This window comes from Bufo bufo, chromosome 3 (genome assembly GCF_905171765.1).
Source record: "Bufo bufo chromosome 3, aBufBuf1.1, whole genome shotgun sequence".
Taxonomy (NCBI): Eukaryota; Metazoa; Chordata; class Amphibia; order Anura; family Bufonidae; genus Bufo; species Bufo bufo.
The window spans coordinates 549,031,907-549,045,516 of record NC_053391.1 but is presented as its reverse complement, the minus strand read 5'-3'; the positions used below and the strand labels follow the sequence as shown (position 1 = coordinate 549,045,516).

General features: G+C 46.6%; 1 protein-coding gene across 2 annotated transcripts in view; it reads right to left on the bottom strand.

Moving 5' to 3' along the window:
• SLC25A30 (solute carrier family 25 member 30) overlaps positions 1–12,931 on the bottom strand; it is a 33,736-nt gene extending 20,805 nt beyond the window's left edge. Inside the window, exons 1-2 of one of the 2 annotated variants that reach the window (XM_040425436.1) lie at positions 12,827–12,931; positions 3,487–3,576 (exon numbers count right to left, since the gene is read on the bottom strand). In XM_040425436.1, coding sequence (XP_040281370.1) covers positions 3,487–3,550 — 64 coding nt within the window. In that variant the 5' untranslated portion in view covers positions 3,551–3,576; positions 12,827–12,931. Of the gene's footprint in view, positions 1–1,683; positions 1,824–3,486; positions 3,580–12,826 lie in introns of those variants that run through there. The other variant, XM_040425437.1, reaches the window with a different exon arrangement.
• Positions 12,932–13,610: the final 679 nt, after the last annotated feature.

Below are 13,610 nucleotides of genomic sequence, written 5' to 3'. Positions count from 1 at the left end.
AGCTGTCACTATCAGTGAAGCAAGCCATCATTAGGCTGAAAAAACACAACAAACCCATCCGAGAGATAGCAAAAACATTAGGCATGGCCAAAACAACAGTTTGGGACATTCTTAAAAAAAAAAAAAAAAAGGAACGCTCCGGTGAGCTCAGCAACACCAAAAGACCTGGAAGACCACGGAAAACAACTGTGGTGGATGACCGAAGAATTTTCCCTGGTGAAGAAAACACCCTTCACAACAGTTGGCCAGATCAAGAACACTCTCCAGGAGGTAGGTGTATGTGTGTCAAAGCCAACAATTAAGAGAAGCCTTCACCAGAGTGAATACAGAGGGTTTACCACAAGATGTAAACCATTGGTGAGCCTCAAAAACAGGAAGGCCAGATTAGAGTTTGCCAAATGACATCTAAAAAAGCCTTCACAGTTCTGAAACAACATCCTATGGACAGATGAGACCAAGATCAACTTGTACCAGAGTGATGGGAAGAGAAGAGTATGGAGAAGGAAAGGAACTGCTTATGACCCTAAGCATACCACCTCATCAGTGAAGCATGGTGGTGGTAGTGTCATGGCGTGGGCATGTATGGCTGCCAATGGCACTGGTTCTCTTGTATTTATTGATGATGTGACTGCTGACAAAAGCAGCAGGATGAATTCTGAAGTGTTTCGGGCAATATTATCTGCTCATATTCAGCCAAATGCTTCAGAACTCCTTGGACGGTGCTTCACAGTGCAGATGGACAATGACCCAAAGCATACTGCAAAAGCAACCAAAGAGTTTTTTTAAGGGAAAGAAGTGGAATGTTATGCAATGGCCAAGTCAATGACCTGAATCCGATTGAGCATGCATTTCACTTGCTGAAGACACAACTGAAGAGAAAATGCCCCAAGAACAAGCAGGAACTGAAGACAGTTGCAGTAGAGGCCTGGCAGAGCATCACCAGGGATGAAACCCAGCATCTGGTGATGTCTATGCGTTCCAGACTTCAGGCTATGATTGATTGCAAAGGATTTGCAACCAAGTATTAAAAAGTGAAAGTTTGAGTTATGATTATTATGTCCCATTACTTTTGGTCCCTCAACAAGTGGGAGGCACATATGCAAACTGTTGTAATTCCTACATCGTTCACCTGATTTGGATGTAAATACCCTCAAATTACAGCTGACAGTCTGCAGTTAAAGCACATCTTGTTCGTTTAATTTCAAATCCATTGTGGTAGTGTATAGAGCCAAAAATGTTAGAATTGTGTCGATGTCCCAATATTTATGGACCTGACTGTCTTGGAGAATACAAGGACACCAGATATTAGAACATACAAGCTTATTCATGTCTAGAACGGTGTTCTGTTTGGTCTGCTAGTTTACTGCAGATTTGCTTCTAGGACCAAAGGGAAATTCTTGATGCAAATGCTAGTTTCCTAATGTAACTATTCATTATGGATCCTTCAGGCTCTTCAACAAGTAATTATGTTCCTTAGATGTGGCATCGCAATGTCATATAGCACCAACCTTGCCAACCCAAGGAGAACAAGGCTGCAAGTCCCTTGCACTAGTGACTAGAGCAAGAACACATTTTTTTTTTAACCTTACTCTTACGATTAAGGCCTGAGGGATCCAGCTTATGGCTCTGTTAATCTTTAAAGAAAAAAAGAAGGTAAAGCCACAAATGAAGCATCTCAGATACCTTATCAAGCTGCAACAGACCAGAGACACAAGAACACAAGCTGCAACCTGCCATGACTAAGCAAGGTCTGACCGAAGCTGACATTATCTGGGGCTCGTTCAAGGTGAACAAGTTCCTATTAAGGCCACAAAGCAGGATTTCTGTGGAGAAGGAACAGAAGTCTTGTATATACAACAAACTTAATTTTTGTAGCACAAGAGTGTTCTTTTATTTTCTTTCTTTTGGTTTCTGAGGTACCTACAGATCACACATGTACGATATGGAAGCAAAGCTAAACCCTCATCGTTTTGATCATAAAGGATTCACCTATAAACCACTACTAAATAATGCAAAATAAATGAGCTTTCTATAGTACAGTATGTGCAGAACATCAACACAGACTCCACCAGAGTGCACTTTTGGTTCACCCATAGATGGTTCTTATGCAGGTGCCTCCAGAACTGATGCCAACATCTTTTCTGGCTCACAGTATAAATAAGCACGGCCTGCTGCAATTTCCTATGCCGTAAGGAGGAAAGTTATACCAATGCATACCACGGTGGTGGAGGCCAAAAGGTTACTCTTGGACAATGGAGGCCTGTGGCTTTGTTCAGCATATGTCCCGGGAGCTTTCCTTGCTCAAATGTCGCAAGCGGTTCACAAAGCATTAAATGAATACAGTGCGCCGATGAGCAGACGATTGTTGGGAAGGAAGCGCTCCTTTCTGACAGTCGCATGATGGTTAGGCCCCATTCACACATCCGCAATTCCGCTCTGCATTTTGCGGAACGGAATTGCGGACCCATTCATTTCTATGGGGCCGCACGATGTGCGGCCCGGATCCGGAATTGCGGACTCACACTTCCAGGTCCGCAATTGCGATCCCGAAAAAAATAGAACATGTCCTATTCTTGTCCGCCATATTCTCTTAGTGCCGGCAATGTGCGGTCTGCAAAATGCGGAACGCACATTGCCGCTGCCCGTGTTTTGCGGATCCGCAAAACACACACGGTGGTGTGAATAGACCCTTAGTGAAGAAGACTGCTGCATTTACATATCACCTCCACAGTATGGGGAGGAGCGACTGCTAATGCCATCCCCCATCATACAGAATCATTGTTTCTGGGCAGCAGTTTAGACACGGCAAACAGTGACTGCATGAACAACCGTTTCACCTTTAGGGTCCATTCAGACGTCCGTAAGTGTTTTGTGGATCCGCAAAACACGGACACCTGCAATGTGCGATCCGCAATTTGCAGACTGCACATCACAGACACCATGATAGAAAATGCTTTTTCTGGTCCGCAATTGCGGACAAGAATAGGACATGTTCTATTTTTTTCAGGAACGGAATTGCGGATCCTGAAAAAACGGATGCGGATCCCGAAAATGCGGATTTGCATCCGTTCCAGCCCCATTAAAAGTGAATGGGTCCGCAAATTGCGGAACGAATGTGGACCCAAATTACGGATGTGTGAATGGACCCTTAGACGGGCAGACTATCAGGAACGAGCGTTTGCAGGAATGTTTGCTCCCGATAATCAACCCAAATGTCAGCCGTGCAAATGCAGCATAAGGATGCATTTACATATGTCCATCCAGGCACCCAGAATGCCCTCCAAAACCCCATGGGCCCTAATAGCGTATGGTGGGAGACCTATCAACTAGCCAAATCTAAAAACGCTGCAATCAACATTTTTTGAACTGGCGCACCCATGCCAGAGGGAGACTACACCGGATGGCCAGACATATGTGAACGCCCCCTAAGCCAGCAATGACGCCAACATTTGCGGTCACAGGAAGCTATTTTAGGACACAACTCACCACATTCAGCTGTAATCGAAGCCAATCCTCCATATATAAATGGCTTCCAGCTAGCAGCAGACATCTTCACTTCTGGGGTCTCTATTTTGCCTGGAAAAACAAAGAATGTCTCAATTTACTGAAAATTCTGAACCAAAGAGACAAACCTGAAAAATCATATCTAGGAGGTAGAAATGGGCAGATCATGTGAACCCTCTCCATCTGCCCATACCCCTGACTAGGCCTGTTACTGGGATTAGGCAGGGCTATTTACACAAGAACGGCTCCCCTGTTATAGGGCTCTGTTCACAGCATGGTCGGGTACTACAGTCAATGTATAAAACAGGAAATGTCCTGGTGTCATCTTCCAACATGCCCATAGGCCATCAATATTAAGGAACTGGAAAAACCCTTCAAGCCTGGAATCATACATGCCCTTTTTATCCCAGCACTTCCTCCCTTTACTTTGATCTCAGTTTGTCTCATATTACTATTCAAATAGAGAAATTGATAATGAAAACGTGGTGTCCAAGGAGCTTAGGGTACTTTCACACTAGCGTTTTTCTTTTCCCGCGCTGAGTTCCGTCCTAGGGGCTCAAATCCGGAAAAGAACTGATCAGGCATATCCTAATGCATTCTGAATGGAGAGTCCGTCCTTCAGGATGCATCAGGATGTCTTCAGTTCAGTCTTTTTGACTGATCAGGCTTTTCAGAAAACCGTAGCATGTTTTATTTTTACCTCCGGCCAAAAATCCGGAACACTTTGACTGAACGCCGGATCCTGCCTTTTTCCCATTGACTTGCATTAACGCCAGATCCGGCGCCGTGTGTTCAGTCAAAACGGATCCGGCTTTTGCATGTTAAACCCGAAAAATGTGAAAAAAAAAGTTAAAGTCCATAAATGGCGGATCTGTTTTTTCCAATGCTTTTTTTCATTGTGATCAAAATCCTGATCAGGATTCAAATGTAATCCGTTTTCACACGTTTTTCCGGATCCAGCGGGCAGTTCCGGTGTCGGAATTGAATGCCGGATTTAAACAACGCTAGTGTAAAAGTAGCCTTAGCCATGCCCTGTGTCTGGTTAGAAGACAACTCCTCTCTCTCTGCTCCACCTCTTTGATAAGCCCCTCCCCTCAGCCGCTATCTCAATGGATATAGATGAGATCTTCAGGATATTAACCTATCTTTTTCTGCAGAATTTCTACAAGACAGGATCCTGCAGAAAGTGCTGCCGACTGATCAACAGTAAGGGCAACTATAGGTTGTATTTTTAGCATCCATTTCTAGGTTTATTGTTCCTTTAAAGGGTTGTGTCACTTCAGCAAATGGCATTTATCATGCAGACAAAGTTATTACAAGGCACTTACTAATGTACCGAGATTGTCCATATTGCTTCCTTTGATGGCAAAATGAATCAAGCCAGCACATTATACCCTGCTCATTTCCATAATTACAACCACCCTATACTCCAGCAGCAGTGGTCATGCAAAAAACAAATCAGCAAAAAATACGGATGACGTCCGTGTGCATTCCGTATTTTGCGGAACGGAACAGCTGGCCCCTAATAGAACAGTCCTATCCTTGTCCGTAATGCGGTCAATAATAGGACATGTTCTATTTTATTAGTGGAATGGAAATACGGAAACGGAATGCACACAGAGTACCTTCCGTTTTTTTTTGCGGACCCATTGAAGTGAATGGTTCCATATACGGTCCGCAGAAAAACGTAACAGAATGAAAATACGTTCATGTGCAAGAGGCCTAACAGTTTCCAGAGCCCAAGCCCGCCCGTTGCAAGTGCCCAAGCCCGACTCTACACAAGTACTGCCCTTCATGTCCGCCCCTTCCTCTTCATCGACATGATCAGCACCCAACTCCTCCTACATGGGCGTCAGGCATCTCATCAAAATTTTGTTGATGCGTAAAAGAGGAAACTGACTGTGCTTGCGCATAGACTGCCCTATAGAGGGTATTTTACTCCTCACAGTAACTGCGCATGCACCAAGACTTGCAACGCCGCAGAGGACATGAACGTGCAGCGGCACTGGAAACTTCTATATTGGCGGGCTTCGGCCCCCCGACACCCGTTAATCACACCCCGCCGCCCACTTGGTAAACTAATCAGCAGATCAAACAGACTTCATTTTCTGGTGTTGGATACATGTATAAACTACACAAAGGTGTCGTTTTAATGCTACTACAATGCATCGCCTCTAGTTATACACAGTGGATGCAGCTGACAGATTCCCCTGAAGGGATCTTAAAGAATTGAGAAACTCAATGTCAAACTGAGGTCGGATCCTCAATACGAGACACACGCCACACAACAGTGACATTACCTGCAATTAGGGATAAGCGAATCCACTTCGGATGAAACATTCGAAGTCGATTCGCTCATCCCGACCTGAAATAGTTAATGTGTGTAGTCACTCTGCAGGTACATGCCGTGCTCGCAACTGGACTCCGGATTATCCAGATTTGTAACTGGACTCCAGACAAGTGCACTGTATTTCTGGACACGCTCACAGTCCCTGCCTGCGCTCTTCTGCAAGATTACTACTACAGGGAATTACTGCGTTCTACACAGAACAAGTTCACCAAGCCCAACGAGAAATCAGGCTGCGAGAACAAGCATACGACTGCCTGCGACACGGAGCGAGAACGTTCAGAAAACATAGGAAATTACACAGTACTGGATTGTGTACGGCGAGGTTGGCAATGACAGACTCTCACACTCCGTAGCCTAAGGCCCCTTTCACACGAGCAAGTTCTCCGCGCGGCTGCAATGCACGACGTGAACACATAGCCCCTGCACTGAATCCGGACCCATTCATTTTAATGGGTCTGTGTACATGAGTGTTTTTTTCACGCATCAGTTCTGTGTTGCGTGAAAAACGCAGCATGTTCGATATTCTGTGTTTTTCATGCAGCCCTGGTCCCATTGAAGTGAATGGGGCTTCAGTGAAAAATGCATTGCATCCGAAAGCAAGTGCAGGTGCGATCCGTTTTTCACTGGTTGCTAGGAGATGTTGTTTGTAAACCTTCAGTTTTTTTTTATCACACATTGCACTCGCGTGGAAAAAAACTGAACTGAACACAATCGCAGACAAAACTGACTGAACCTGCTTGCAAAATGGTGCGAGTTTCACTGAACGCACCCTGAACGCATCCGGAGCCAATCCGTCATGCTCGTGTGAAAGGGGCCTAAAAGTCCAAATAGTGCTTTATTTGCTCCTAACTCAAGAAAACATCAAAATAAACACCTGCCCGTCTGGGCTCTAACTAAGGGCTCATTCACAGGACCGTATGAATGAGTCCACATCCGTTCCACAATTTCGCAGAACGGGTGCGGACCCATTCATTTCAATAGGGGGTTCAAAAGATGCGGACAGCACACCGTGCGCATCCATTGTTCCGTTCCACGGCCCCGCAAAAAGTATAGAGCATGTCCTATTCTTGTCCGCAATTGTGGACAAGAATAGGCATTTTCTGTGAGAGTGATGGCTATGTGCGGTCCACGAATTGCGGAACGTACAGGGGCTGGTATCAGTGTTTTGCGGATCCACAATTTGCGGTCCGCAAAACACATACGGTCGTGTGAATGTAGCCTAATACACAGGTCGTCTAACTCACCACTACAGCACAGTTCACACAGGGGAAAAATCACGCTCAGACAGCTAGCTTCCCAGGCTGACCTCACTGACCATGTGAGGCCTGATTTTATTTCCCAGTACTGATCCCAGCAGTCACACCTGAGATCACCTCAGGCTAGGGGAAATACCTGTGCTGGAGTAAGGCCTCTTTCACACGGGCGTCGTGTGTGAGGGCCGGATAGGATGGGGTTGCGTCGCTGGAAAATCATGCGATTTTGCCTGCGAGTGGGGTGATGGCACACTGCAGTTCTGACACGCAGTAAGGTCGAATGCACACGGCCGTGGAACACGGGCGTGAGCGGTCCGTGGTATCCCGGCCTGGATTCCTGCTGAGAGCAGGAGCGCACAGAGTCATTGGTTTCTATGATGCTGTGCGCTTCATGCCCCCGCTGCACTACAGTAATGCACTCGTATAGATCATATCAGTATATTACTGTAGTGCAGTGGCGGCATGAAGCGCACGGCATCATAGAAACCAATGACGCCGCGTGCATTCGGCCTTAGGGTGCAGTTTTCAATTTAGCCAGGTGTTTTGCATCGTTGGAATGATTTAATCAATTTCAGCTAGCTACAATTAAAAAAAAAAAATGCATCCTAACTGCATGTCAGAACGGCACTGTGTAGGCATTTTGCAGTCCGCAATACGGATGACGTCCGTGTGCATTCCATATTTTGCGGGACAGAACCGCTGACCTAATAGAACTGTACTATCCTTGTCCGTAAGGCAGACAATAATAGGACATGTTCTATTTTTGGCGGCATGGACCTATGGAAACAAAATGCACACGGAGTACCTTCTGTTTTTTTTGCGAACCCATTGAAATGAATGGTTCCACATACCGTACACAAAAAAAACCCCGGAACGGACATGGAAAGAAAATACATTCGTGCGCATGAGCCCTAAGGGTGTGGACTGGTGGATCCCACTTCCGCCTACCCACCAGTCCAAAAAAAAAAAAAAACTGTCTTAGCAAACTGAGCTTTCTGGATTTCATTTACCGTACCTCACCCATTACCAGAAAAAGAAAAAGAGAACATACGGATGTCATGCGGTTTTTTGCAGACCACAAAACACATACGGTCGTGTGCATGTAGCCTTAAAGATGCTTTTTTCCTGCATGGAAATCTCCACAAAAAACTGCCCGTAATCTGCATTGTGTGCAGTTATCCGAAGGGTATATATGCACATGACCGTGTCGTTTATGAGGATTTTACAGGCAGATTTTTGTGCATTTCTGCACCAAATACATGTGTTAAGCCTCATTCACACATCAGTGTTTGGTCAGTATTTCCAGCAGTGATTGTGAGCCAGGATTGGAGCCTCCACAGACCTAAGGTATTAGGGATAGATCTGCTCCTGTTCTGTGTTTAGAGCCGCACCTGGTTTTGGCTCACAATAACTGATGGAAATCACCGACATGTGAATGAGGCTCTACTTGCAGATTTTGATGCCGATTTGCCCCAGATCTCACCTTTTTCATAGAGCCAAGTCTGAAACCCTTTGCATTTCGAAATCCACGCCGCAGGTCAATTTCCATGCGGAACGTTTCCTCACAGTGTACATGAGATTTTTGAACATCTCTGGTACTGTAGTCGGCCCCTTGCAGACGAGCGTGCCTCCCGCAGCTAGTCTGCATCGCACATAGCATTATATTGATCGCATGTAGGTGCCATGTTATAAGGGGAAATAATAAAATCTACAGAACACCTAACCCAAACCTGAACTTCAGTGAAGAAGTCTGGGTACCGCATTCAGTTTTTTTATCACGCGCGTGCAAAACGCATTGCACCCGCGCGATAAAAACGGAACAAAGCAACGCAATCGCAGTCAAAACTGACTGCAATTTCGTGCACACTCGCGCGGGTGTTCCGAAATGCATTCGGAGCAAATCCGGGACGCCCGTGTGAAAGGCCAAAGGGTTACATAGCATCATAAATCAATATAATGCTTTGTGACCCCCGGCAGCGCTGGGAGGTCAGGCCGGGTGCTGCGATGCGGACTCGCTGCGGGAGGAACGCTCGTCTGCAAGGGGCCTTACCCTGCTTTCCGCACAAAAAAACACATGTAATATGCACCATGTGAGTATACCCCAACGGTGGCTTCGCATACGGCATTTTTTAGGAAAATATTGCAGTTTTTTGAGCAACTGCCGGAAATATTCAGCACCACTAAGTTTGGCTTAGTGGTGCTGAATCTCCTTAAAGAGACCAGTCCTGTATGAAGACTTAGCAGCAAAGATCAATGTGAAACAAATATATGCAAAGAGGTATCTCCCAAGACGGAGAACTATCTCACCAGCGCCACCTATACACCTATAAGTCAAGATCCAACTTTTTTTTTCCCCGTTTACTTTTCGTTTTTTTGTGTTCCGTATACGGAACCATTCATTTCAATGGATCCGCAAAAAAAAAAAAAAAACGTAAAGTACTCCGTATGCCTTCTGTTTCTGAATTTCCGTTCAAAGATAGAACATGCCCTATTATTGTCTGCATAACGGACACGGTACTATCAGGGGACAGCAAAAAAACTGAATGCACACGGACATCATCCGTATTTTTTGTGGATCCGTTTTTTGCGGACCGCAAAATACTGAAAAAGGCATGCTGTGAAAGAGGCTTGAGGACTTGACAAGGGAACATAGCCTGGCCAGATTATACATCTGCAGACAGCTTGCCCCTCTTCAGTAAGGAGTAGGAGTCTGGCTAGTTCTCTTTCTTTGGAGATACTTCTTTGCAAAAGTGGGTTCTGAAGGAATGAGAACTATAAGGCCCCTTTCACATGAGCGAGTTTTCCGCACGGGTGCAATGTGTGACGTTTCAATGGGTCTGTGTAAATGAGCGTTGTTTTTCGCACATCAGTTCTGCGTTGCGTGAAAATCGCAGCATGTTCTATATTCTGCGTTTTTCACGCAGCCCTGGCTCCATAAAAGTGAATGGGGGTGCGTGAAAAACGTATTGCAAGCAAGTGCGGGTGCGATACGTTTTCCACTGATGGTTACTAGGAGATGTTAAACTGAAGGTTTACAATCATGCGCGTGAAAAACGCATCAAAACGCATTGCACCCACGCAGAAAAAAAACTGAACGCAATCGCTGACAAAACGGACTGAACTTACTTGCAAAATGGTGCGAGTTTCACTGAACGCACCCGGACCTAATCTGTATCGTTCGTGTGAAAGAGGCCTAAAGGAAGGGCTTCTACTTCTGCTTCCTGCTGCATCCAAAAACTGCAGGGATGTTTTTCTCAAATAGACAGCGTGTGAAGCCAGCCTTAGAAAAATCTGTAGGGCGGTATTCATAAATGTCTAATGGGGGAAAAAACTCAGCCGTAACTAAGGACTATAACTTCCATGCAAAGTAGTCCCAGTCCCGAGCACCAGTATGCCATGACCCAACAACCTGGGCAGTTACACAGAGGACTGAACCTGGAAAGTGTCCTGCATCAGCTGATAAAGGCAAAGAGCGCTGGAATGTCACCGTCCTCCAGCAAGGTCACCCAGGACAGAGCCCCAGATCTGTTCTCTAGGATCTGCAAACTGGGAAGACTGGTTTTAGTGGTGGGAGGTAAGAATTATTACAGGAGATCAAAGAATCCTTATCAGCAAGTCCTAAGAGCTATTCTTCTAGACACAATGTACTCAGCTGGGATATGACTGGCCGGTCCTATAGAGGTGAATGGAGCAGCAGTGCATGTACTCAACCTACCGGCCGCTCCATTGATTTTTATTTCTGGGGGGAATGTTCTCGTGATTGGTAGGGGTCCCATCTGTAGGACCCCCACTGATCTAATGGTTATGCCCTATAATGTGGAATACACCTTTAAGTTAGAGGCATTTGATAATAAGGGGTTGTGTACAGCAATGGTCTGACAACTGACTACCTCACAATCCATCCAGAAGGTGTCAACTAGTCACCTGCGAGACATCTGTGTCACCCCCTCAGCAGTCACACATTTCCACTTCTACAGATTAGGAAGAACACAGCGAATATTAAAAAGAGCTCAGGACATCATGTCCTTTTACATCTCCGCTCAGTCTGATCTCATTTAGCACGCTGATTGTATGGACAGATGGGGAGAGATACAGAGAAGTACAGCGACCTGCAAGATGACCGGACACGGGTGACTAATGAGGCGACGTATCTACTGCCGGAGACACTTATCTGTGTCAACAAGTCACGCACTCCTAACCGGTCCTGGCGACGGCAGATACCACCATCTGGCTCCTGAAAATTCCCATTATTGGGTCCTTCTGTTTGATAAGAGACCGAAATTTAATTTCGTACAAGTGTTCTGTTGTGGTGCCAACTGCCTGTACTGGGTCATCTGCACCATGCAGGTGGTACACGTGGAGGCCGATACTGGCGTCATCCATCAGTGGCATGTCTAGGTAACTGGCACCTATCCCTTTAAAGCTCTATAGCATGGCAGCGCTCTATGTAGTTATAGTGTATACAGCCAATAGCAGCAATGATGGTGAAGTGGTGGCTGCAAAGGATGTCAGGACGGGCATCAATTCAGGAGGGAAACCCAACCAACCAGTCTTCCATCTACTAAAAAGTGACCTGCCCCTAATTAGGGGACGTTCACACAAGGCCAAAATCCTGCCGACAGCCGCGCCGAGCAGGGACACATTCACCCTCAGCACTGCCTCCCACTGAAATGAATGGGAGGCAGAAAGGACGTGGCCGCCGGAGGGTTTTCAGCGCCAAAATTCCGCTGTAAACAGGAGCCATGTGAATGTTGCCAAATTGGCTTTCCAGGCTCCTGATATGGATTAGCTATCCTCATAGTCATTAATATCACTACCCCAGAAAACCCCTTTAAAGGGTTAATACCACTGCAAAAAGCGCTGCTCAACTTGCGACCCAGCGGCTATTGCAATTTGACCTTCCTTCTATCAAAGTTAAAGGGGTTTTCCTGGATTAAATACTGATGACCTATTCTCAGTAGGTCGGGGTCCAACTCCCAGCACCCCCACCAATCAGCTGTTTGAAGAGGCCAGTCCTATTCAGTGAATGGGGCTGAGCTGCAATACCAAGAACAGTCACTGTGTGATGGATGGCGCTGTGCTAGGTGAGCTGCGAAGAGGTCATGGGCCTCCTCAAACAGCTGATCGGCAGGACCCATTCTGAGGACAGGTCATCAACATGAGAATCTTGGAAAATCCCTTTAAGGAAAGATCAAGACAGCTCCACACTTACTCGTCTCAACTGTGTCACAAAGTCTCACCCGCCGTTCAATTTGGACAAGACTTGACTGGAAGCAGATCGCTGCTGGGGACTGAAATACCAGGCAGAGGGGGCGAGCTTGGAGGACATGATGGATGACACCAGGCAGGGAGTGCAGCCTCCAGCTGGTACTGACTGTGGGCATCCTATGTGCCACCTGCAATGACAGGTGACTGGTCCTGTAAGTGAATGAGCTCAGGCTTCACTGAATGCCCCACGTGCAGGAGACTGAAGTAATGCTGCACATAGGGACCAAAAGACCTACCGTCACAGGTACCAACACCTACCTGTCATAAGTGAGGGAAGCAAGGTCACACAGCATTGCCACAGGGTGCTGCCAGGTTCCCCACCACCACCACGTGACACATGCGCGCTGCTGCCGGGGCCCAAGTGTGTGACACAACCTCGACGTCAGCCCCTGAACAATGACTTACTGTAAACGGAGCGCTGTGACTCCCCCGGCCCTCCTGCGGTACATACCTGGTGTGTGCGTAATCCTGACTCAGGCCTGGCCGCCGCACTGCCCGCTCAGAAATAAAGGAGCCTCCAATGTGTACTGGCAGGCTCGTAAGACGTGTCTCCGCCCACCTCCTCCCGGCCAACAATCTTAGTGGTTCCGCCCATCGCTGCCTGCGCCACGCCCACCATATTGCTAGCCAAAGATCCGTCTTAGCTTGTGCCTTGCACCGCCCACATACCGGAATGGAGGCTTGTGATTGGATGAGAGAGCAAGGCATTTCTAGGAAGAGCACGTGAAACGGGAATGATCTCTAAGGGGTGTGGTTTGTTTATTTTATGGGCGGAGACTAAGTCCTCATCAGTTATTTCTGGAGGCCCGCCGGCTGTTCTGCAGCACATACCGGGGGAGCTGCTGGACTCCTGCCAGGAGCTATTAATCCTGGGACTAGCCTAAGAACCCTGTCTGCAGATGTGTCCTCTAGACCTGTCACCTCTCCTGACCTGTGTTGTACAGTGGTCCCTCAAGATACAATATTAGGGTTCGTTCACATGACCGTATGTCTTTTTCAGTGTTTTGCATGCCGCTGTTCTGTTTTTTGTTTGTTTTTCCGTTCCGTTTTTCTGTATGCTGTATACAGTGATTACATAGAAAATATTGGTCTGGGCATAAAATTTTCAATAGATGGTTCCGCAGATACGGAAGACATACGGATGCATTTCCGTATGTGTTCTGTTTTTTTTTTTTGCGGACCCATTGACTTGAATGGAGCCACAGAACGTGATTTGTGGGCAATAATAGGACACG